The sequence below is a fragment of the Ceraceosorus guamensis genome (genome assembly GCF_003144195.1).
Source record: "Ceraceosorus guamensis strain MCA 4658 unplaced genomic scaffold IE81scaffold_29, whole genome shotgun sequence".
Lineage (NCBI taxonomy): Eukaryota > Fungi > Basidiomycota > Exobasidiomycetes > Ceraceosorales > Ceraceosoraceae > Ceraceosorus > Ceraceosorus guamensis.
In genome coordinates this window covers 51949-73841 of record NW_020290024.1, presented here as the reverse complement: position 1 = coordinate 73841, position 21893 = coordinate 51949, and the positions used below count along the sequence as shown (strand labels likewise).

Below are 21893 nucleotides of genomic sequence, written 5' to 3'. Positions count from 1 at the left end.
GGGAGAGCGAGCCGTCACGTTGCCCTTCAGCATGGCCAATTTATATATCTTGATCGGTACATGAATGGCGTTGGGCGTGCTGATGCTTCGTCTAAGGACCTTTGGAGCCTGTCGCATCATACCAGCACATCGTCTGCGAGGAAGCATTACGCTATTCTGGCCGATTTGCAGGCCAGTCTGCCATGGATGCAGCGTCGTCGACCTCGAGGTCTCACCATGCACTCTCAGGTCTCGTCTTCGCGCGAAGGTCTTGCATGGAGATGCATGCATCCGCGAGTCTTGACTTGACCTGCGCCTTTTTGCAGCTCGTCGCGCTCGTATTCAGCTCACGACCGTGAGTCAGAGCAGTCTCCTGTGCACTCCATGACTGGGTCTGAGTGGAATGATCGTTTGTGCTGGCATAGGTTACGTCGTGCACCATTTAAATGCCTATTTGGACAAATTTACACAGGCACGATAATGATGACCGACACGCGGAACCAATTATCAGCTCTCTCAGCCGCGATCGAATGAAGCGCAATCACGTATGTGTGAGACAACATGCCCATGCCTGATGCGCTGGTTCTCCGCGCGGCCTGCGAAACCCAGGAACGCCGCGCGCGCACGGGAATTGCATTTCTCGCGCGCATCACCGCGTGGAAGCTCGGTCTTTCGATCTTGACTCGTGATATGCAGCTGCTTCTGCATGCATGCCGCGCAAGAAGCCTGCTGCTGCAGCCTATAGTCCAGCCGCTGCATGCGCACTGCTCCAGCAGCAGATCGAGTAGAGCGAAGCCCCAACAGGGCAACAGACGCCCGCAAGGTCTGCTGTGCTGCTGGATGCTCGCATTCCTTTTGAGTGACCGACCCACCGAACTGCACACCTTATCATTCCGATGAATTCCTGCCTGCCTTCTATTCACCATTGCACCAATTCCCTGACGCACTCGCCTTCTCTCATCTACCTCCAGCCCCTTCAGCCCTCAAGCCCGGTCAGTCTGCGCGGGGAACGCTTTGCTTTCACATATCAAGGCTGGAATAAACTGCGGCATCGCCCAGTCTCGCTGGGATATTTGAGCCCGACTCGAACATACGAGGATTAGATCCTTTAGGATTTCGCACATCTCAACCAATTGACTGAGAACTGTTAGTGGAAGCGACAACATGCCCTCGAACGGGTTCGGTCGCGAATCTGTGTCCACCATGGACCGATCCGGTGGCTCTAGCAATGGACACGGCAGCAATGCCCATGCGTCAGGTTCCGCAAATGTCACTGGAAACAATTACAATCAGTACCTGGCTGATGGGAGCGTCGCGCCGCGCTTGCAGCGACGAGCGGGTAAGGATTGGCTACCATATCAGGGAGAGAGACAGCTGATCATCAGTATCGATCTGGGTGAGTGGCTGGCCTTCGCAGCGCATCGAGTACTTGATCCGATTTCGGTGACGGCGCATGCTATGCGAGTATGGACCGAGTGCTTGGGATGGATGCTTCTTCATAAGCAGCCAGTCAGAAGCAGCCAGGAGAGCGCTCAACTGACCATCAGCCGCTTTTTATAACAGGTACAACTTACTCCGGCGCATCTTACTGCATCCTTGAGCCTGGGAAGAAACCTCGTATCGAAGATTGCCGCGCTTACCCTGGCCAGGCCAGTGGTCTGTGTGAGTAGCAGGTCTGGCTGCTGAAGCCAAATTGTGGGGGCCGGGGAGTGCTTCAGAGGCCTCGGGGCAGCCCTCACTTGCAATGACTGAACTTGTCTGCGCCATGCTGCGTTTGCTCCACTACAGCAAAGGTGCCATCCGTTGTCACCTACGACGCAGAAGGCAACGCCAGGTTCTTTGGTGCTGAAGCAGAGGGCCCTGAAGCAGATGTAGTTCTGGATGAAGGTGGTTCGCAGATCCGCTGGTGGAAGGTAAGTGCAAAGTTCGGCAGAGAGGACGCAGTGAAGCGCCAAAAGGAAGGCGATTGCTTAGCTGAGCTGACGCCGTGCTTGGCACGCCTCTCGTGCACACGTCTTCCGTTGCGTACACCAGCTGCACCTCAAGCCTGCACACTTGCACGTCATTCTCGCCGGGGACTCCAATGAGACGACGGATCAGCTGGATTTGGATCCACTGCCCCCTGGTGTCACTGCCGAGCAAGTGTGCTCCACTTTTCTGGCATACATCATTCGTTGCGTAGTGAGCATGCCTGCGAAGCTTGGTCCTCATGTATCAGCATTGATCTCGAATATCTTTCTAGGGAGCATATATCTTCTCTCGTTTGCACAACGGAGCCGAAGTCCTCCAAACTCTTGGTCAGAATACCTCGTAGTGAGTCGATGACTTCAGGAGCAATTTATCTCGATTCGCTCACAAAGTGGTTTCTATAAACAGCATCATCACAACGCCATGCGGCTGGGAATTACAGCAGCAGCAAGTGCTTAGACAAGCTTGCATCAACGCTCAATTGATTCCCCCCGAGAGAAGTGATGCCATCCGTTTCGTGACAGAAGCAGAGGCATCGATCAATTATTGCGCAATGTCAGCGGCGGGCGACTGGCTGGAAAAGCCAGGCCAACATCTGATTGTGCTCGATGCGGGAGGTGGAACGATCGACATCACCACCTACGAGGTCACGAGCGTTTGGCCCGCGATTGAATGCAAAGAGGTTGGAGTGAGCGACTGCATCATAGGTGGTTCTGCTACTGTAGATCACAGAGCTATGCTTCTGATCCAAGGTGAGTCTTCACGATTGATCAGCTACACATGTCTCTGGTCTGACGGCCTCAATTTTCGTTCCCATGATCAGACCGCCTGAAAGGCACACGTTGGGACAACTTTGAAGACTTGCGCCATCTGCGCCAAGCATTTTCTGAAGGCATCAAGGTGAGGTTGGCAGGCTTGAGAATTCCCGCATTCACCCACCTGGTTGCTCACTGCACTTTCTCCTCTCAAACCATGATGTTCGGCAGCAATCCTTTGCGCGCGCGGATGTGGAGCAGATTCTGCTGCCCATCGGCTCCTCGTCGGAGTCGGATTCCAAGATCGGTTTGCGCAGAGGCAAATTGGTCTTCACTGGCAAAGAGATTGCAGAGCTCTTCGAACCTAGCATCAAGGCTACTGTCGAGTCCATCGAGAGGCGTGTGGAGCAGTGCGGCGGCGGTGCCGGCAGTCTCATCACAGTTGCTGCGGTGGGCGGATTTAGCGAAAGGTTAGTGAAAGTGGATCACTGTTTCCGATTTGGAATCTGCCAGACTGAGCCAAGACACCCCTCCCATTTTAGCGAATTTTACCGAAATGAAGTGCAGCGCCGCCTGGGAAACAAGGTACAGCTCAGCAAGCCTGACGAGAGCACTGCAAAGGCTGTAGCAAGCGGATCCTTGGTCTGGTTGATTGATGGCGTAGTGTCGAGTAGAGTGTCTCGTCTGGACTACGGCATCAAGTGTGCTACCGTATACAAGCCCGAGAAGCCTGGTCACGTTGCTCGCAGGGGTCAAGTGTACAGTGGAGTAGATGGCACTGAGCATCTGCCGGGTGCCTTTGGATGCGTGCTGCGAAAGGGAACGAGCGGAAGAGATGACGAAGAGCACGTGAGTATGCAAATAGAGCCCGTGCCTAAACTCTGCGTTGTTCTGACTTGCCATAATTGCCCACCACGTAGATCTCGCCTTTTGTTTTGACATGGCTCAAGAATGTGCCCTGCACCGCTGCCATTTCGCTCTATGTATATCGTGGCGATGAGGAAGGCACAGAGGTGAGCGTCTGTCGAAATTGTCGATCTCTGTGGGCGCTGCTTATAGTATCCTCATGTGCAGTTCGTCGACGAGGCGGGTTTCGAGCAGCTGGCTACTTTCATGATTGAGTGAGTCGCTCGCTTCACCACAAGACGCTCTCGAGTAGCAGAGACGGGTCGCTGACTCCGGCGCGGTTTTCAAGCATGGAGCCGTTCCGGCCACTGCTCAAGACTTGCCGTTCGACCGACGGAGGGGAATACATCAGGGCAGACGTCGAGCTAGCGATGAGACTGAACGCGACGGAAATTTCAGCTCAGTGCTTGTTCAGGCACGGAGGCTCGCTCTACCGAGGACCGGTCAGCGTTGCGGCGACTCACAATTAGGCATGTTCTGGGCATAAAGGTGTGCTGGAGCGGATCCCTCCATCAGTCGCGAATACGCTGCAGACTGGGCTTGCCGCTCTGCGCCCCGGTCAGGATGGCCGTGGAATATACCCTGCGCTTCTATTTGCCATATTCTCTCATCTCAACAAATAGCAGATCCACTCTGAGGCGCATATCGTGCGTGTCGGGTCAAGAATCTCCAGCGCGGCGTAGAGGTCGGGTCTGTCCTCCCTTTTCGAAGCTCTTGGCCCTGGCATATACTTGTAAACACCTTGTACAAGCAACCTTACAGTGGATCGGCCGACTGCTTTCTTAAAAAAAAAAAAAAAAAACCCCGCATCTGAGCCGTGGATCACAGATTTAGCAGATGATGCTGATCCGCTAGCGGGTCGTGAAACACAAGCGTCCGATCTGGCTGCGATCTTCGCACACGATCTGATTTTCATGAGCTCCTCCGATCATCATCATCATCGTCATCTCATTGCAAGATCTGCATGGAGCAGAGAGGTATCCTGAACTCGTCCAAGGTCCAATAAGCTCTCTTTGTGCCCTTCCAAATCAATTCTGTATTCGCTAGCGCGGGTCTGATGGTGTGCCACTGCGTTTGCAAGCCTATACCGATCAGATCTAGCTCCGCCACGCGCGTATAGACGTCTGAGTGGAGGTGGAGAGGTCGCGTGTGAGGCCAGGGGGAAGAATCGGTTCTGCACAAGTCTGGGCGCATTTTTGTAGCTTGAAGAAAGCTAGTCAGGTCAGCGCGATGCTTACCGTATAGAAATGGGTTCGTACCTGCTAGACCGTGGACTGTGGCAGGTGAGCCAGGGTGGATGGGGATGAGCGGGCAGTCGGCAGGACGAGAGCGGATCGCAAATGGCATGCATCAAGCATCATTGTACCGACAGAATGAGAAGCGAGCAGAGGGGCCGGAGACGAGATCTGGCAACTTGTCGAAAAAGTCGTTGAGCGCCGCATAATCTTCCGAGTATGTGTCGGTATAGATGACGTCTTGGTTTTGCCAAAGAAGATTCCTCCTTGATCAGTATGGATTACAAGAATCGAATCTTTAGGTGGCCCAAGGTCTGCAGCTCTTTTTGCTCACCAAAGTCGCTCAGCTCCGCAATGCACTCTTGCCATCTCTGTTGGACCACTTGCACGCCTGGCTTGGATTGCCAACCTTGGGCGCGAAGGTGAGCTACGACGTCCGCGTGTGGCTCTACGATGACATGGCGTCCGGGCTTGTAGTTTTGAAAGAGCGTGTCGATCTGCAGATGGGGAGTGTGTCCTGAGCACGTTGGACGTGGAGCAGCGGTTGGGAGAGAGTGCGAGAATGAAGTGCTCACGATGCCGAGGCCAAAGCCTATATTGAGCACGCTGAATCCCTCTTCCTGACCTGCGCACAGCAATTCTGCAGTCTTTTCCATGATGTCGCTTCAGAAGAGCAACGGCATTGCGCTCAGAACTCCGCTTTCTACGTATGGACTCTTGCCGAGCTGTGAGCACACTCACGTTTCCCAGCCCGCCATGACCACTCCACCGTCCACATCGACGCATCTCTCTAGCCCATCCTCTCCCCTCTCGAACGACAATTTGCTGGACAAGAAGGCCTCGTTATTAGCTGATACCTCTCCGTGAGCATCAGGTCGAAGGACGAGATGCCCATCGGCTTGCACTTCCACCAACATGCCCTCCGCATCTGCACCCGTCTCTTCCGCTGCTGCATCCTCGGCAGCCTCGACACGAGCTCGCTGATCGAGAGCATTGCGAAGCATCGTTTGTCGCACGCCCTCTGTTTCGCGCACGACCGGCTTGAGAAGGCTCAGCGCGCGGTTGCAAGTGCTAGACGTCACATGCTTGCTCACCATCCATGATGGCCCGATATGTAGCTGCGTCATTGAGGGACCAAGCGACCTCGGCTGCGGTGATGCCGTTAGAGTCGACTGATGAAACGCCGTGCAGACAAGAAAAGGAGTACACGGAGAGCATGAGCATGAGCAGAGCACGATCGCTTGATCGAGTTTCACTACAAGCCACCTTCATCTGAGAATCAGCGAGACCCACCAGCATTCCAAAGCGCTCCTCTTCTGAGCAAAAATCTGACCAATTTGGTGTTGCCGCTCTCCGCAGCGAAATGCAGAGCGCTCCATCCGATCGTCCCCTCATCCTCCCACCACGCATCCGCACCTCGTTCCAAGCACTCCTTGGCCCTGTCAAGATTGCCAGCTTCGCACGCTTGGTGAAGATGCAGGTTGAGAGAAAGTCGAGAGGCGGAGAGACCATTCGCATGCTGCGACGATTCTGCGATCTTGTCGCTTGAAGAAGCATCGCCTTCCGTCTGCATTCTCGCCACAATTCGAGTCGCGGAGGCGGAGCACGTCTGGGGGAACGAGAGCCTTGTTGAGGGGAACGTAACCTGGATTGTGGTTCAGCAACTTCTGTCTGGGAGGTGGAGGTAGTGCTTAGCGAGAAGGAGGGAAGAAAGTGGAACATCAGAAAAGATTCGGGGTGGGTGAAGCGCCGGCGGCGGGTCGGGTGCATGCCATGCTGCACGCGACGTTGCAGTCACCATGCAGTTCACGTACGCGTTGTTGCGAGCCAACACGTCCGTGCACATCGTGTAGGTACAGCTGCTGCATGCATGCAAGGGGCGGCGCCATCAAACTGCGCCATCAAGAGCAGCAGCAAGCAAGCCAGGCGAGCTGGCTCGTGCTGCTGCTGCTGCTGGTTGCAATCGTGAATCGTGAATGAAGCAGCTCGCATCATGATGAGACCCTCCCTGCCGCTTTGTACAACGATGCCAACGTCTAGCGATCCTTCATCTCAATCGTCAATCCATCCAATCAGAATCAGAAGTGCGAGTTTCAGTCGACACCTCAACCGAAGCCGCTTCCCCCCCTTCCACCACGAATCTTGAACCTTGACAGTCAGCGGAGGCACCAACCTGCCCCCCCTCATGTCCCACCACCACTACCCTCATCAGCACAACAGCAGCTCATCGCCCACCAGCATCTCCACGCCATCCACAGTCATCGACATGAGCACCTCTCTCTCCACCCCCACCATTTCATCCTCCCACAAGTACAGCGTGATCCTGCCCACCTACAACGAGCGCAAAAACCTTCCCGTCATCGTCTTTTTGCTCGCCAAGACGTTTTCTGCAGCGGCATTGAGATGGGAAGTGATCATTGTGGACGATGGATCGCCTGATGGGACTTTGGAAGTGGCCAAACAGTTGCAGCGAGTGTATGGAGAGGAGCAGATTGTGCTCAGACCTCGAGCTGGTAAATTGGGTTTGGGAACGGCTTATGTTCACGGGCTCGATTCTTGCACTGGCGATTTCGTCATCATCATGGATGCGGATTTCTCTCATCATCCCAAATTCTTGCCCAACATGATTCGACTTCAAAAGGAGAGGGATCTGGACATTGTGCAAGGTACGAGATACTCTGGACCGGCTACGGGTGCTGGAGTGTATGGATGGAACTTGAAGAGGAAATTGGTCAGCAGGGGCGCCAACTTGCTCGCCACTTTTGTCTTGGGACCCAGAACGACGGATGTGACTGGAAGCTTTAGGCTCTACAAGAGACCAGTCATAGAGAGGCTCATTAGGGAAGTGACGAGCAAAGGATACGTTTTTCAAATGGAGATTCTGGTCAGGGCTAGAGCGGCAGGTTACTCCATCGGCGAAGCGCCAATCACCTTCGTCGATCGCGTATACGGAGAGAGCAAATTGGGAGGAGACGAGATTGTGCAGTATGCAAGAGGTGTTTGGAACTTGTTCGTTAACATCTGAGGATACGCGAAGGGGGGGATGGAGAGATGCAAACGTCAGATGCCCACCATGGTGACTTGAGAGCGTGCAAGATCGAAGCTGAGGCGAAGGCGACACGATGCGGTTTGCGGGCCTGGTCTCAATGCATCGCAACAAGGAGCAAGTCACGGGCGCGAGTCCAAGGTCTGTCGGCTGATTGCATGGCAGGGAAAGCCTGCGGACAAAGCAGCAAATCGCGACCTCGCGAGACAGCATGTGCCTTTGAAGCGATCCGCATTGCACACTTCTCAATACATGATGGTGCCTCTCTCTACCAGACGCGGCACTCGCCGAAGCGAAGCATCGTCCTTGGCAACAGACCACAAGTAGCCGTCTGTTGGGCGTGGCAAGCGCGGACGTTTGATCGAGCGTCAGCATGCGTTTGCGAAAGGCGCCCAGTCATGTAGCAGCTCTGTCGCTACACCACTCACCAAGATCCGCTTCTGTCAGCGCGCCGAGCCATTCGTATTTGGGTGCATCTTGCTGCGCTATTTCGTGTGCTCGCTTGACGATGAAAGAGCCAGCATCCAGTGCTGAAGCTCTGATGACGTACGCTTCCTCTGCACTTAGTCGAGGTCCTTCCTCTACCGCCTCGTGCTGAGCTTTTGCGCCTTTGCTGTCCGTCTCAGGGGCGCGCACAGGTCTGAACGCCTTCAGAGCTGCAAAGGAGCTCGACACGTTGCTCGTATCCAGTATTCCGAGCTGGATGAGCATGGTGGGCAGAACGTTATCGACGAACATGGGCAGCGTCTTTGTGCTTGGTGCGTTGGCTACACCTCGTTGAGAGATGGCTTGAAGGAGGAAGAAGGCCTTTTTGAAGAGATAAACGGGTCGACTGCCGTCGATCAGGTGGGCATCTGCGAAGGCTGGGATGGTGGAGACGAGCTGACAGGACGACAAAGAGTCCGTGGACATCGCATCAGTATTCCTCCGCATGATGTGGCGCATCTATGAAGCGAGAAGCTCACCTCGGCCAACACTGCTTCGCAGCGCTCTTCGTCGCTCAATGTCCTGGCTCTCTCCAATGCTTTCAGTACCAAGCTGCCCAAATCTACAAGTCCCAAACGAAGCAGCACTTCTCCAGTACTGTTGCAAGCTCTAGCAACGAGTTGGCAAACTTCGTACATGTCTCCCGTGTTGGGTTGTCCCAGCACCACCCCGGGTATCCCGCTGGACGACTCTTGCGTAGTGGAGACGTTCAAGAGCGAAGCGACTCCATCGGCTTTGAGCTCTTTGAGAGCGAGGGCGGAAAGCGCATTGGGCCCGGAAATGTAGAGACCTATAACTAGTCGCAGCACGGCTTGATAAGCGCCAGATCCAGTAGCCTTGTGCAGTGGCGCTCGATATGCCGACAAGAAATTGAGCAGAGACAGCACAGCCAGTAGATTCTGTCAAACCGTGCAAATATCACATTTTGGCCGAAAGAAGACCTGTCAGTTCTTGCTTGCGAGCGGCTAAATCGTAGCAAGCTGTGACAATCTGAGGAGGGGGGAGATATCGATGGCAAGTGTTTCCCTACTCACCACTTCTTCAGCAACGCTATCAAAGCTGAGTGGAAGCGTAAGTCCATGTTGCCTGCTCAGTCTCTCAAAATCTGCTCTATCCAAATGGGTCAGGAATGCAGCAACCGCCTCCTCATTGATCGAAATGTTGGCGTGGGAGCGCATCTCTGCGCAGCTGGATCGTACATTCTTGATGAAGCTGCCCGATGCAGGCAGAGGAGCGCCGAGACCCGACATGACCGAGAAACTTCGTCTTGATGTCTTTCTCGTCGCGCTTCGACTCTGGTGCTTTGTCCCGCGCTTATACCTCGACTTGAGAATCCTATCAATGCTTGGATGCGAAGAGCGCTGTGACTTGATGTGAAGACGTTCGAGAAGCAGCGCATGCATGGTGGCCATGAGGTCAGAAGAAATGGCCGCAGTGTGCGACCCTTTGGACCCGCAGTCTCGCGGGTCAAACAAGAATGCGCAAGCACATCTCATCATCGAGATTCACATTCTGATTCAAATTCACTCGAGGACTCGTGACTCGAATCGTGAAAAAACGCGCGTCGGCACTCGTGACTTGCGATTCGTGAATTCGCGCACCGTCGCATGGTCTGCTGTGCGCCTCACCCAACATGCAAGGATTTGCCAGGCAAGCATCCTCGTCACTTCTGTGTATCGCACTTGACATACCACACGCCTCTACCAATCGGCTGATGAACAAGCGGTCACCAAGTGCTAGAGAGCACGTCGCTGTACATCAGACTCGTGGTGGACGAGCCCGCTGCGCGAGCCAGGCGCAAACGTGATCAGACGGGAATGGAGGAAAAGCATGTGTGACATTCATGATTCTCATTCTGAGCGATCTAGAGGCATGACCAAAATCGTAGCGCAAAAGGGGGCCGACGGAGGTGAAAGCAGAAAAGAGAACATCGTCGATTGGATCGCACATAGGTGACGTCGGAGGCGTGCAAGAGTCAAAGTCGGAGGGGACAAGGACACGACAGCAAGTTACCAAAAAAGGCGGGGCAAAGGAATCGTCCAAGCGCCACTACCTGCCAGGCACGATGGGGGTCGAGGGAAAGTTAAGCAAGCTGGCGATGCTTTCTCTGCGAATCGTGCTGGATGGCGGATCATAAGCACTAGAGTACGCGCTGTGCGAGCTCAGGTAGTTGCTCGTCGAGGGCTGATACGAAGCAACAGAGGTCGCATAGTGGCTACCAGATCCGCTCTCCACACGAGAGGGCGAACCATGAACATCATGCGATGATCGGCCACTCCACTCGTCCGAAGAGTGTGTGCGCAAAGGTGCGCGAGATTGAGGAGCGGAAGTCATGCGCGATCTCGCTGTGTCTTGCCAGCCCGGCGTGTGGGTGCTTGAGCCAGAGTAGCCGCGATGTCGGCCGTACTCTTCAGCATCTTGAGTGTCCATGTCCTGGCGCTCTTCATCTGGACTTTGATCTTCACCTTCATCCAGATCATCTTGGTCATCCACTTCGCCTTCCGGTCCTGCATCGGGGCCTTGACTGTTGGACCTCTTGGCGTCTCGCTCCTGCGACTTACCACCCGCACCATCTCGTCGCGATGCGTGCCCGCATCCCTATCCGCGCGAAGCGAGTTCCGAGTTAGCGTCCGGCAACAACCAACAAGACGAGCACGGCGTTGCAACTCACCTTGACAAGCATGTGTCGCTTTAATGCGTCCTTGCGGCTGAAGCTCTTTCCACACGAGCACGAGAAGGGCCGGGTTGCGAGGTGACCTCGCTGATGGCGCTTGAGGTCATGATTGCGTTGGAATCGAGCGGGGCATCCCGCATACTGACACCTGAAGTTTCGCGGGACGTCAGAATCTATGCGTGGGCCGGATCGCGGCCGGGGCTTGGCGACGTCAAAAGACAGACCGCTGGGCGCATACATGTTGTGCATGGAGGGTCCAGCCGTCATGGTAGGTTGCCAAGCAGGACGTCCCAGCCCAGCAGTCGGATTCCCATACTGGCTCACGTGCATGGGCGCAAATGAAGGGCCGCTGGGAGGGGCGGAATAGGCAGCGGAGACGTAAGCCGCGTGCGAGCTTGCTGAGGTCGCTGCAGTGACCGCGGCCGAGCTTGGGTAAGAAGAAGTTGATTGGTAGGTAGTGGTCGGAGGAATGCCGTCAGCTGCAGAGGCTGATGGAGCAGTCGAGAAGCTAGCGAGGTAGTTGTTGTCCAGAGGGGGCGCGCTGCCACGACTTGAGCGACGCAAGTCGGTCCAAGAGGCCGGAATACTAGCGCTAGGGCCAAGACCCGAACCGCTCGGTGCGTAAGCGGGCACTCCGTCGTGAGTTGTACGACTGTCTTCGTAGCCGGGCTGGAATGGCGACGAGCCCATCGAGGACATGCCCGGAATTGAAGTGTTCGAACGCGTAAGACTCGAGAAGCCTGGGGCGGCGATCGCTCCTCTCCGCTGAGGTGGTGCGTTGAGAGGAGCAATTCGCGGCAGTTCAGGCCCTTCTTCAGCACTAGGACTTGGCCCTCGACTCGTATCGCGACGAGGGGGTCTTTGCAAAGGTGGAAAGGGCAACGCAGGTCCACTTGCACCCGACACTGCGCCCCTGCGCTTTGGCATGGGCAGCGTCAGATGAGACAGGACGTCATTCGGCAGACCATCAGAAGTCAAAGCGCCTTGTCTAGGACGTGTAGCGACGGGGGAGATGTAGGGCGAGGATGGCTCTGAGGAGCCGCTGCGTTGAGTTGCAGCTTGCGGAGAGTACGCCATCTGGACGAGTATATTTTGATGAACGCTGCTTGCAGGTGCTGTGTCAGGCTAGGTCGCGCGAGAGCAAGGTGCGTCGCTCGGCAGGTGTTCCGTTTGGTATTGGCAGGTGGCGGACCGGTTGACAGCCACTGCTTTAAGAGCGATACGATGCCGCTGCTATATGACAGCTAGCCGGGCGGCAAGAGCACCTGATCGTGGCGTCTTGGAGACTGACTGGCCGGCCCTGAGGAGGCAGCCAGCGAGCGGGGACTATAGCTATGAGCACTGAATGCACAGCACGTAAGAGACGAATGCTCTATTCTAGGAGCAGCGTAGATTGCCGGGAAGGGCTGCGCAAAGTGCCGGTGTGAGGCTGATACTTTTGCGCGCGCCCTGATCCGAGGTCGAGCTAGACCTATGCTGGCAGAGGACCAAGGTTGCGCGCGCGAGATTGTTCACGTTATACTCAGTCTATTTAAGACTGCGCTGCGCCTCACCGGCTCGGAGAAGTGGCCGATGACTGCGTCGATGGGGGCGAAGGTTGTATTTGAGGCGTTGAGAGGAACCTGCGCAGAGGCCAACTTGGACAGCAAGAGCGTCGAGCGCGTTTGTGAAACAAAACAAGTCAGAGGCTCGGAAAGACGTGCACGCGATCGTTGGTGTTGAGCAGGGTGCCTGATGGGAGCAGTGATTGCCGCTGACGGAACGTGGATATGGGAAAGGCGGAGCGGAGTAGTTTAGCTTTCCGAGCGAAGAGGGGGGGAAAGGCAGCTTAATGAGATGGTTGTGGTGAGGCCGATCGGGATCGTCAGGGCCATCGAGATGCTGCTGGGACCTAGAACCACATGCGCAACGCAAGCTCGGCGAGAAGGGCGAGGCAGGCAGGCGGGCGGAGGCTAGGCGGAGCGAGAGCGGACCTGATGCTGCGAGCAGTCCCAGCATCATCATAGTTACGCGGGCGGTCTCTCGCACAGCCAACCCTCGCGATGCAGCATGAAGCATGCAGGTGGCAAGTATACAGTCAAAGTGTAGCATGCAGCATCAGCTCTGTTATTCAGGGCCAGACCGGGCTATCGAAGTCGCTAAGCAGAGCGCGCTGGTGCCGAGTTTCAACCTGCTGCAGAACGACGCGCGAGTCTCACGCAGCCGGCAGCCGACGCAAAAGAAAAACGCAGCACACTTGACTGAAGCGGCTGTTGCTGTTGATGCTTCGATCCCTGCAGATCTTTCAACAAGGCCATGTATCCCTACTGAAGCGCCCTCCTCTTCGACTTCCAACAAGGTTTCGCGTAGGTGAGCGAACAAGTCATCGAGTACCGCATAGCCATATCATAGTCGCCACAGCTACATCAAGATGCCAACTCCGTTCATTCGACTTCAACCGAGGTAATTGCTTGCTTGGGCGTCAGATTGGCGCTCCCATACAGAATCGGGTCTCAAGGCCGTGGATGTAATCCGCTTCTGAGCGCTATATAATCGAGGTGCTTTCGCGTACTCTCGACTCACGATCGACTGGCCATGCAGCTATACGAGTACATACCTTGCTGAAGGGCGCGGGCGTTCACACTTTGACTCTCACTTACGCTGGCGCTGCAGCCGACCGACCAAATGCTGAAAGTCACGTCACACCTTTTGAATACTCTGGTCGCCCTTCGAGCTTGCAGCCACTCGGGCACTCGAGCGATCCGAGGCACGACAACCGCAATCAATAAGAGGGAACCTGCAACCACAAGGTGAGCTGATGTGCAGTCAGCGTAGCAGGATGGCCATGTTCAGCGTGATGACCGCAGGCCCACAAGAAAAAAAAGCGGTCCAACTCAAGCCTTGCGTGCATGCATGCATGCATGCATGCGTGCGTGGCGCCACACGAGCGTGCGGTATCACTGCGGGGGAGCCGTCACCTGCTTTACAGCAGGCATAGCTGAGCTCCTTTTGTGTGGCTGACAGCAGATCTGTGCGAGTTGCGCTTGTCATGCATGGCACCAGCGGGTGCATGAGCCCATCGCACAGCGGTAACACTTTGGCCCTGCGCCAGAGCCTAGAACTCCGACACGCCCGGCCACGACTCCCCAGCAGCAGCAGCGCATATGTATATGCAGTGAGCAGGATGCATGGCTTGCTTCGATCGCAGAGGGACGACGTTGCGGCGAGGCTCACCCATTCACCACTCAGATTGACCTTGGTCGACGTTGAGGAAGAGCCGATACGCGTTCGAAATTAGTCAGCGTCAGCGCATCAGCAACAGACCAAGTCGCCGCCTAGGAGATCCTGATATATGTATCAAGGACGTGGGAGTTTGTGTGGTCGTGCGAGCTCCCTTTCGACGTTCTGGTGGGCAGAATCGCGCAGGCAGATGTTGCCATGCACACACCCCTTCTACTCGGATCTGTGATGAGCATCGATGCACCAGACCGGTCTGATTGCACCTACGCACGCTCGTTCTCAAAAACATTCCCTGATTGATGGCCCTCTCGAGTCGTTGTCCTCTGCGCATCGCAGCAAAAAAAGAATTACTCGTTACGCCCTCGTGGTCAGTCAGAGTGGAGCAGGAATGGAACCGCGGATCGATTGAGGATGTCCACATCAATGACCAGTGCATTGGTCTTCACCGATGAAGAGATATCCGGATCACATTTGTCAGCTGCGTGCGTCGCCCTGATTAGGCTGACTCAATCAGGAATCCTCGAGCACAAGAATCACAGGCCGAGGCTGTACACAAGTGGAGCTGGATACGGACGGGAAGCGTGAGCAAGGCACACATTGCGACGCCAAGTGAATGTAAATGATTCGTGCGCAATCTCTTCCCACATCAGCATTTGACTCCTCGACTCGGTACCGAAAGTGGCGTCAACGTCGAGCAGAGCATGTGCGATGCAGTTGCATGGCGTTGGGGCTGTTGTTCGACTCGGATGCGTCGAGTCAAGGTCCAAAAGGTGAAATTTGGTTTTGGCAAGTTTTGAGGGCATTCGCGAGGCGTCTCGGAAGCTTGCCGACGTCGACGTCAGATCAAACGAGTCCCTTTTGTCTCATGATGGAAAAGTGGCGACGAGTGGGAGCACGGCGCCGGAGAGGTACCAGGGATGCAATCGTCAAGGTTATATTCAAAATTGAGATGGCGCAGCTGTAGGACACTCACAATCACTACTAAAATTCGAACGCTACATGGTACGGCGGTACACCATGTGTATAGCGCGGGACAGCTCCAAGTCCCAAGTGCGTTTCGCTTGCGCTTCACCACGCCTTGCCGTCTCTCCCGTGCGTTCCGCGCTACTCATCTACTTGAACCAAGCCACCCTGTGCGGTCCTTCTGTGCCGCGCACTCGCACTCACGGATGGCCTTCTTGGGCATCAGCGCTGCATCGGCTCAAGCTCTTCCATGGAGGCAAAGTGTTGAGAGGAAGTGATGCGCGAGGTTGGAGCGCTTCTTGATCGACGTTGTTCGGCTCTCGTTCAGCGTGGTATCTTCCTTGTCAATTTGACTTTGTCCCTGAGCATGAGACGTGTCGGAGACGAGAAGAGCACCAATTTATGTAGCGGCGGAGTTCTCGTTCGCATGTGTTCCGTGCCTGTGTCTCCTCCACTTATTATCGGGCAGCCCTCGGTCATGGCAATGAAGTCGTTTCAGCGCTCGCAAATCTGATGACCGACTGGGGAGGAGGAGGTCTTTGAGCCTTCAGCAAGGCAGTCTCAGAGTCACGAGTGCTCCTCCTATGGCAGAGATGACGAGTTGTGTGGTGAGTAACGGCGATGGCACGATCATTCACAGTCATGCGCATCCTTCATCAGTGAGTGCTCGGCTTGTAAGACGTATGCATCGCATGAATCACAATCTGCATCGTGAATGAGATTCGCAACCACGCATGGGAGCTTCACCCTCAAACGGATGTATGGCCCGCCCGCCGGACGTCATGCGCGCCGAGCCGTGTCGCTATGCAGAGTACCGCATGTCAACCTGCGGTGTCGCGGTCAAGCTGCCATGGCAGCACGGTGGTGATTTGGATCCTGCGAAGTTGCTAGGCGCTCGCTCCGTTTCGCCCCATTAGGTACTCTTCTGACTGCATGTACCCTTGACTTGAGATTCACGTTCACGTGATGTGAGCACAAGCAACAGCTAGCTCCATTAGGAAAGCACGACTCGCCGACGCTTCGCAATTTGGCTCAAAGTCGTGAGCGCAATTGAGTCGCTCGAGTATGCCCATGATGGTCACCGTCACGATGTGTTGTGAGAGTCGCGAGTGCGCCTACACATCATTGTCGCTACCCGTGCACAGCAGCTTCGGAAGTCGGACGTGGACGATTCGTTTGGCCGCGTTTCCTAGCGCACCAATTTATGATTGCTCCGAACGAGATGAGTGGGGACACGCAGCATCGATCGGTGCAATGCGCGCGCATGCTGGTTGTTTCTGCAAGCCACATGTGCAGTCACGAGTCGAGTCAGAAGAGAGTCGTGGCGGGAGAGAGCGTCGCCCTGCTGCTGCTGCATGCTGTGCTGCTGCTGCCAACATCATAGCTTCCGCCTCCGTGTGGCTGCATTGGTCGCTGCTGCTGATCCTGAAGATCATAAATCGAGCTTCATCACTCAGACTCGCGACGCGCTCGATCACGTCAACATGCTCGAGGGGTGCTTTCATCTATAACAGGTGTAACGTTACGCTCCCGTGTTGGTTTCGCAGGGTCCGGAGCGTCCAGGTCACGAGTCACGTGTGCGGCTGATGAGCCTAAGCGGAAGCGACGATCACTCATCAGACTCACACTCGAAAATCGTGAAACGGACTTGAGCATGAGTCAATTTCGCACGGCTTGATGACTGCGCAAGTGCGCAGTGACCGGATTGATTCATGATTGATTTTGATGAGTCAAGAGTCGTGATCGAGTCGTGAGTCGTGAGTCGTGAGTGTGAGTGTCTGTGTTGAGACAAGAGTCACAACACAGTCTGCAAGGGACTCACAAGAGCGCATGCGCTGCGGCCGCGATATCGATGCTCGAGCTGGAGCGTAGCTTGCGTGTGAGCTTTGCGACGAGATGCGGCCGCAAGGCTTTGACTCAGACTGGACAGTCCGGGTGTGGGAGTGATGTTTGGGGAGGACAAAGGAGTTCGAGGACGATGATATGATTATTAGATGCGCTTCAGATGGCAGGACGAAGCTGTCGTTTCCGGTTCAACTGTGAAGACCGCTTGTTTCGCACCAGCTAGGTAGCGGCAGACATCCGACACTCACAGACACTTTGAAGGCCAGGTGGATCAAGTCAATGGAGAATCTGTCCAGGTCGTTGCGCGTTGCAATGATGTGCTGGGCCAAATCGCGGCATGGTGCTCTAGTTGTTGGGTGGTATTTCGGTCCTTATGCGTAATCAAAGCAAAGCTCTTTGCCTCGCAAGCGTTAAATGCGATGTTGTGATGATAGAGCCTGACATCAGCCAAGAGGCTTGAAATCCGGTAGTCGACGGGCTCAGGCTGTTCCGTGGATTCTTTTTGATATTGCTGTGCATTCGAGTCGAATCCTCACAGATTCAGCTTTCAGGAGGATGTCATCGCGTACGCCCAAGAAGATGATATTCGCCCGGATAATGCGAGGCAAGACCCCAATGGTATAGCTATGCGCAACTTCAAGATTATGGATGCTGCCTTGACGTCTCGAATTGTTGATGGCTCTAGGCTTCCCATCCGATCATGGACATTGCACGCCGATGCTCGTTCCTTGCGTGCCTCACCGTGAGCACTGAAAACGCGAGTCACGCTGTCCTGCGAAGTCGTAGCAGCCAGAGTCATTCCCGCATGCTTGAGCTCAAATCGCAGCGCTTCCCGGAGTACTTTTCGGTGTGTGCGCCTTCTCGAATGCACCTCCACATCGCTGGGCAAGAAGTGCGGATGTCAAGAAAGGTGTCAACATGATGGTGTTGCGGAGGTGTTGCATTCCCAGCGCGCTTCGACCCTCGTCTGGAAGACGGCCTGGTCTGGATACGTCCTCGCGCCACTTTAAACTCTCTCAGGGCGTCCAAACTACGCCGCACAGAGTCGCCTTGGACCGCGCGTAGAGCACGGTACGCACTTTGAGTCTAAGAAGGCTGCCTCCACGATGACGAGAAGGGTAGACTTCGGTGAAAGGCGGCCGCTGTTCTAGTGTGAGTGTGCGGCTAAGATGCTGCCGGCGCTTTGCCGACAAAGGCACGTACGTTCAGCTTTCGCGCACCCGTCCACTCGTGACTCACGACACTACTACTGACGTCGGCAGAGCCGTACTCACTGGTGCCTTCTGCATCATGCATGGAAATCCGGCGGGCAACAGGTCAAGGAGCGCGCTAGTCATGCAGCGGGACGTGCGAGCAAGTCACGAAACCAGCCTTCGCCTTCCGTAGAGATCCAGGATTGTGTGTGATTATTTGCTTGACCTCCCAGCTATGTGCCTCTATTCCGTCAAAATTTCTCAAGCAATCAAAGATACGGTATGCAGTATCGTCAAGCTAAGATACAATTTCGATTTACAATCGTGGATCCCTTCCACCACTTTTCAACACATCATCGGCAAAACAACAACTGAGCAAGTCGAGATGGAGGGATCCAGCAAACTACACGAGGAGCCCACCACGGTGTCCAAGACGGCACCGAGTCCGCAAGAGGGACACGGACACGCTCACCACTTGAAATGGGGCGAAGTCGTTACGAGCGGCTTTGCGCCTCCGTCCGCTGGCGAGGATGATGACTCTGACCTGGACGACCCGTGCCACAGCACCAAAGACGGGGCGGAGAGGCGTCGCAAGATGACGAGAGATCGCTCGCGAGAACAAGTGGATGCCGAAGCTAGACGCTTGCACTCTCAGCGACGCTACCTATTTCGCAAGCCTAGACCTCTGCAGTACTTTAGGGGCAATGTCCTGGTTCGATCCAACGAGGAGCGCGGTTCTGGTCGGCTCGAACTCTTCTTTGACTTGGTCTTCGTCGGCATCATCGCGGTACTGGCTCAGAGCGCTGTCCGTGAACCAACTGGAGCAAGCTTTGTCCGATACCTCTTGACCTACACCGCTGCGTACACAATCTGGAATTGGATGCGCGAAATGGTCAGTCTGCTTCTGCCATTGTGAGATCGACTCAAAGAGTATTGCTTACAATCAAGATATCTCTTAAGTTCGACTCCTTCTACAAGGATGATTTCTCTCAGCGAGTACTTGTGGTCTTTGTGATGGCCTGTCTTACGCTGTACGGCAACAATGCGATCCACGCTCAAGAAATGTTGAGCGAAGGTTCCGGACGTGCTGTGGCCGTCGCCGCTTATTTGCTTGCAGAGCTCGGGCTGTTCTCCACCTGGTTGCTGTACTCATTGTGAGTTTACCATCAAGCACCTGTGTAATGTTTCAGCACTCACTACCTGCCGCGGACTTCAGCTACATCAAGGCGTACCGCGTTCAGATCAGGGCGCATGCTCTCGTATGGATCTGCACCTCTGCTATATGGATAGGAAGTATCTTCGTCGATGTTAGAGCTGCGATCGCCATGGTAACCGTTGCGCTTGTGGTCGAGTGGAATGCCTGGCAATTTTGCTATTCACCATCGTTCAAAAGACTCTTCAAGCTGCGGTACTCCTCTGCGGTAAGTGGAGTCTCAAACCCGTCGTAATAGGAACACATTGATGCTGATGGTGTTGGCACCGCAGATCGCCATCGAACACGAGATTGATCGTTTTTCGGACTTCTACACAATCGTCTTGGGCGAATTTTGCTACTCGCTTTTTGATGGCAATCCCACCGGCCCTGGCTTCCACGAAGCAGCTGGAAGAGCAATTCTCTGCTTGCTGATTGCCTGGGCATTTCAGGTAGGCAGCCCTGCAATTGCGCAGGTCGGCGAAGGTCTCGCTGAAGCCGATTGAGATCTTTGCTGTTTGTGCAGTTGTTTTACATGAATGGCGGCTCTTCCAAAAAGATTACGCACCCTTTGCGCCACGTGAGTTTCTCGGCTCAGTCAAGTGCAAGACTCAGCCTGACACTGTTGTCCGCAAAAATGGTGTAGGGAATGCATAGGGCATTGCTTTTCTTCAACCTCCATCTGCCCATTGTCAGGTGAGAGTGGCCCGCGCAAGTCATCACGTGAATTTCAGACTGAACGTCGATCGTACCTTTTGGCAGTGCCCTTACTCTTTGTGGCGATGCGATGGCAGACTTGATCCACGAGTCGGCCGTCAAGTCAGGGGTGCGCTGGATAGCGTGCGAATCTTACGCGGTTGGCATGCTGGGGCTTTGGTGCCTCGCAACTCTCGAAGTGGAGCGAGACGCGCCGGGAGAACTCTGGTTTCCAAAAGTGAGTTGATTTCTAGAGTCAAATCGACTTATCTTGCGCCTTGGCGCTCAAGGACACCCCCTCTTCGCGCGCAGTGGGCAAGGTTGACTCCTAGGCTGGTGTCGAGCATCGTAGCTGCCTTGCTCCCCCTGACACGCCAAAAGCTGGAGGAAGAAGTGGAGGACACCGCTGAGGCGGTTCTGGTCGCGATAAAGAGAGCAGCAGCTGAGGGTGCTGAAGGTGTCCTGACCAATGCAGAAGGAAGTGAACCTCAAGTCGGATTTGGTCATGGCCCAGACATCACCACTACAAAGTTGTTAGGGATTCTGACCGCCCTCTCGCTTTTCACTTTGCTGTGGGAAACGATAACCTCCCTCGATGGGCCTAATGCGCCCGACGAAAGCGCCTCGGATGATCTCTTGGAGCGCGCAAAGACTGTCAGCGGATACAAGCACGCGCTGCGAACGCCAGCTTGGAGAGGTGCGTAATTTTGCGTCGGTGGTAGCGTACGTTTGCAGCATCTCGTGTGATGCAATCACGAATACTGACAGAGCTTGAGCTCGGTACACGATGCAGGCTTTCCGAGGCTTGCTGAGCCTGGATCTGGGACTTTCGATCACTCGCATCAGCGCAGCCATCCTTCGAGTATTGCGCCAACTGCCGTGGCACCCACGGCGACTACCTGAGTGGACCTTCTCTTTGAGCATTGCCAACTGCGCCTCCTTGCACCTCCTATACCTGTGGCTAGTACTACTAGTGTCTCTTGAGCGGCGCTACGGAGCTCCCTTTCTATGCTTTTGCTGAAGCGGTTTCCAGTGGTTTGAGGCTTTCTACTCGATCTACATCTTAGATTTTCTACTCGATTCACATCTTTACGACCAGCTGCGGCGACCAATCGCACATATCGAGACTTGCGCTGACTAGCTGCTCTGCTCATTCTCGCAATTCAGCATTCGAGCCTTCATTTTCGGCCGTTGTTGTCCCTCGGTTGATGTGTCCAGACGAGGTAGTCTTCTCCGCTCTGCGTCAGCAGAAGAAAGCGGCTGCGTGCCCCAAGCTCCCAGGCCAACGGCTCAGGCCTTTTGCACCTGTCTCCCTCCCATTCAACTCACGACCCTGTAACTTTGCACCGGAATCTGAGGGCGACGTAAGTCGCTCTTGAAATGGCAGGGTACATCGTTTTCTACACTCACACTCGAGTCTCGTGATGCGACACTTGCGCCTCCGTGAGCATGGCGCTATAGATGGAGTCCTGAGGCAATTGTCAGGCGTTTGTGTGAAAAGGATTCAATCTTGAATCAAGATTCATTCAAAATTCAATGTTGAATTGATTGAACTGGAATGAGTGGACGAATCACGTGCCCGGCGCGGCCCCCGCCTGCCTTACAGGAGCTCTCCCGCCCGCGCTGACAGGCGCTATACACGCGGCAGCCATGCAGACGCAGGCTCAGAGTCGTGACTCGTGACTCTTGACTCAGACAGACTCGCAGCAGCACGAGCCTTGCGTACCGTTTAGGCA

The 21893-nt window shown here is 55.0% G+C and overlaps 9 protein-coding genes across 9 annotated transcripts; 5 read left to right on the top strand and 4 right to left on the bottom strand.

The window, feature by feature from the left end:
* Nucleotides 1-842: 842 nt before the first annotated feature.
* Nucleotides 843-4386, top strand: IE81DRAFT_323413 (hypothetical protein). Its single transcript, XM_025513943.1, has 12 exons — nt 843-1375; nt 1543-1641; nt 1768-1892; nt 2014-2160; nt 2222-2292; nt 2356-2699; nt 2771-2847; nt 2934-3172; nt 3245-3551; nt 3623-3715; nt 3777-3823; nt 3898-4386. Exons 1-12 carry the CDS (start codon nt 1144-1146, stop codon nt 4076-4078), a joined length of 1962 nt encoding a protein of 653 aa, XP_025369609.1. The 5' UTR covers nt 843-1143; the 3' UTR covers nt 4079-4386.
* Nucleotides 4387-4544: 158 nt separating this feature from the next.
* Nucleotides 4545-6575, bottom strand: IE81DRAFT_323411 (hypothetical protein). The gene is made up of 8 exons (XM_025513942.1): nt 6137-6575; nt 5938-6015; nt 5585-5864; nt 5419-5506; nt 5178-5340; nt 4979-5083; nt 4847-4882; nt 4545-4732 (listed from the first exon to the last, which is right to left on the bottom strand). The coding sequence occupies exons 1-8, from the start codon at nt 6414-6416 to the stop codon at nt 4557-4559; spliced, it is 1206 nt and encodes a 401-aa protein (XP_025369608.1). The 5' UTR covers nt 6417-6575; the 3' UTR covers nt 4545-4556.
* A 260-nt stretch (nt 6576-6835) lies between these two features.
* Nucleotides 6836-8212, top strand: IE81DRAFT_323410 (nucleotide-diphospho-sugar transferase). Its single transcript, XM_025513941.1, has one exon. It carries the CDS (start codon nt 7029-7031, stop codon nt 7866-7868), a length of 840 nt encoding a protein of 279 aa, XP_025369607.1. The 5' UTR covers nt 6836-7028; the 3' UTR covers nt 7869-8212.
* Nucleotides 8135-9625, bottom strand: IE81DRAFT_290241 (hypothetical protein; the record flags this gene model as incomplete). The annotated part of the gene is made up of 4 exons (XM_025511844.1): nt 8135-8220; nt 8318-8771; nt 8855-9274; nt 9410-9625. The coding sequence occupies 4 exons, from the start codon at nt 9623-9625 to the stop codon at nt 8135-8137; spliced, it is 1176 nt and encodes a 391-aa protein (XP_025369606.1).
* A 753-nt stretch (nt 9626-10378) lies between these two features.
* Nucleotides 10379-10902, bottom strand: IE81DRAFT_123500 (hypothetical protein). The gene has a single exon (XM_025510197.1). It carries the CDS (start codon nt 10803-10805, stop codon nt 10425-10427), a length of 381 nt encoding a protein of 126 aa, XP_025369605.1. The 5' UTR covers nt 10806-10902; the 3' UTR covers nt 10379-10424.
* Nucleotides 10903-11058: 156 nt separating this feature from the next.
* On the bottom strand, nt 11059-11208 carry IE81DRAFT_282677 (hypothetical protein; the record flags this gene model as incomplete). Its single annotated transcript, XM_025511542.1, has 1 exon — nt 11059-11208. A coding segment is annotated over one exon (150 nt), but the record flags the coding sequence as incomplete, so codon positions are not given.
* A 2350-nt stretch (nt 11209-13558) lies between these two features.
* Nucleotides 13559-14416, top strand: IE81DRAFT_123477 (hypothetical protein). The gene is made up of 2 exons (XM_025510196.1): nt 13559-13838; nt 14053-14416. Exons 1-2 carry the CDS (start codon nt 13714-13716, stop codon nt 14324-14326), a joined length of 399 nt encoding a protein of 132 aa, XP_025369603.1. The 5' UTR covers nt 13559-13713; the 3' UTR covers nt 14327-14416.
* Nucleotides 14417-14687: 271 nt separating this feature from the next.
* On the top strand, nt 14688-15895 carry IE81DRAFT_323408 (hypothetical protein). The gene is made up of 2 exons (XM_025513940.1): nt 14688-15123; nt 15242-15895. Exons 1-2 carry the CDS (start codon nt 14888-14890, stop codon nt 15507-15509), a joined length of 504 nt encoding a protein of 167 aa, XP_025369602.1. The 5' UTR covers nt 14688-14887; the 3' UTR covers nt 15510-15895.
* A 2476-nt stretch (nt 15896-18371) lies between these two features.
* Nucleotides 18372-21560, top strand: IE81DRAFT_323406 (hypothetical protein). The gene is made up of 9 exons (XM_025513939.1): nt 18372-19161; nt 19230-19423; nt 19486-19690; nt 19755-19913; nt 19988-20041; nt 20108-20157; nt 20224-20395; nt 20470-20854; nt 20951-21560. Exons 1-9 carry the CDS (start codon nt 18505-18507, stop codon nt 21058-21060), a joined length of 1986 nt encoding a protein of 661 aa, XP_025369601.1. The 5' UTR covers nt 18372-18504; the 3' UTR covers nt 21061-21560.
* The last annotated feature ends 333 nt before the right edge of the window (nt 21561-21893 follow it).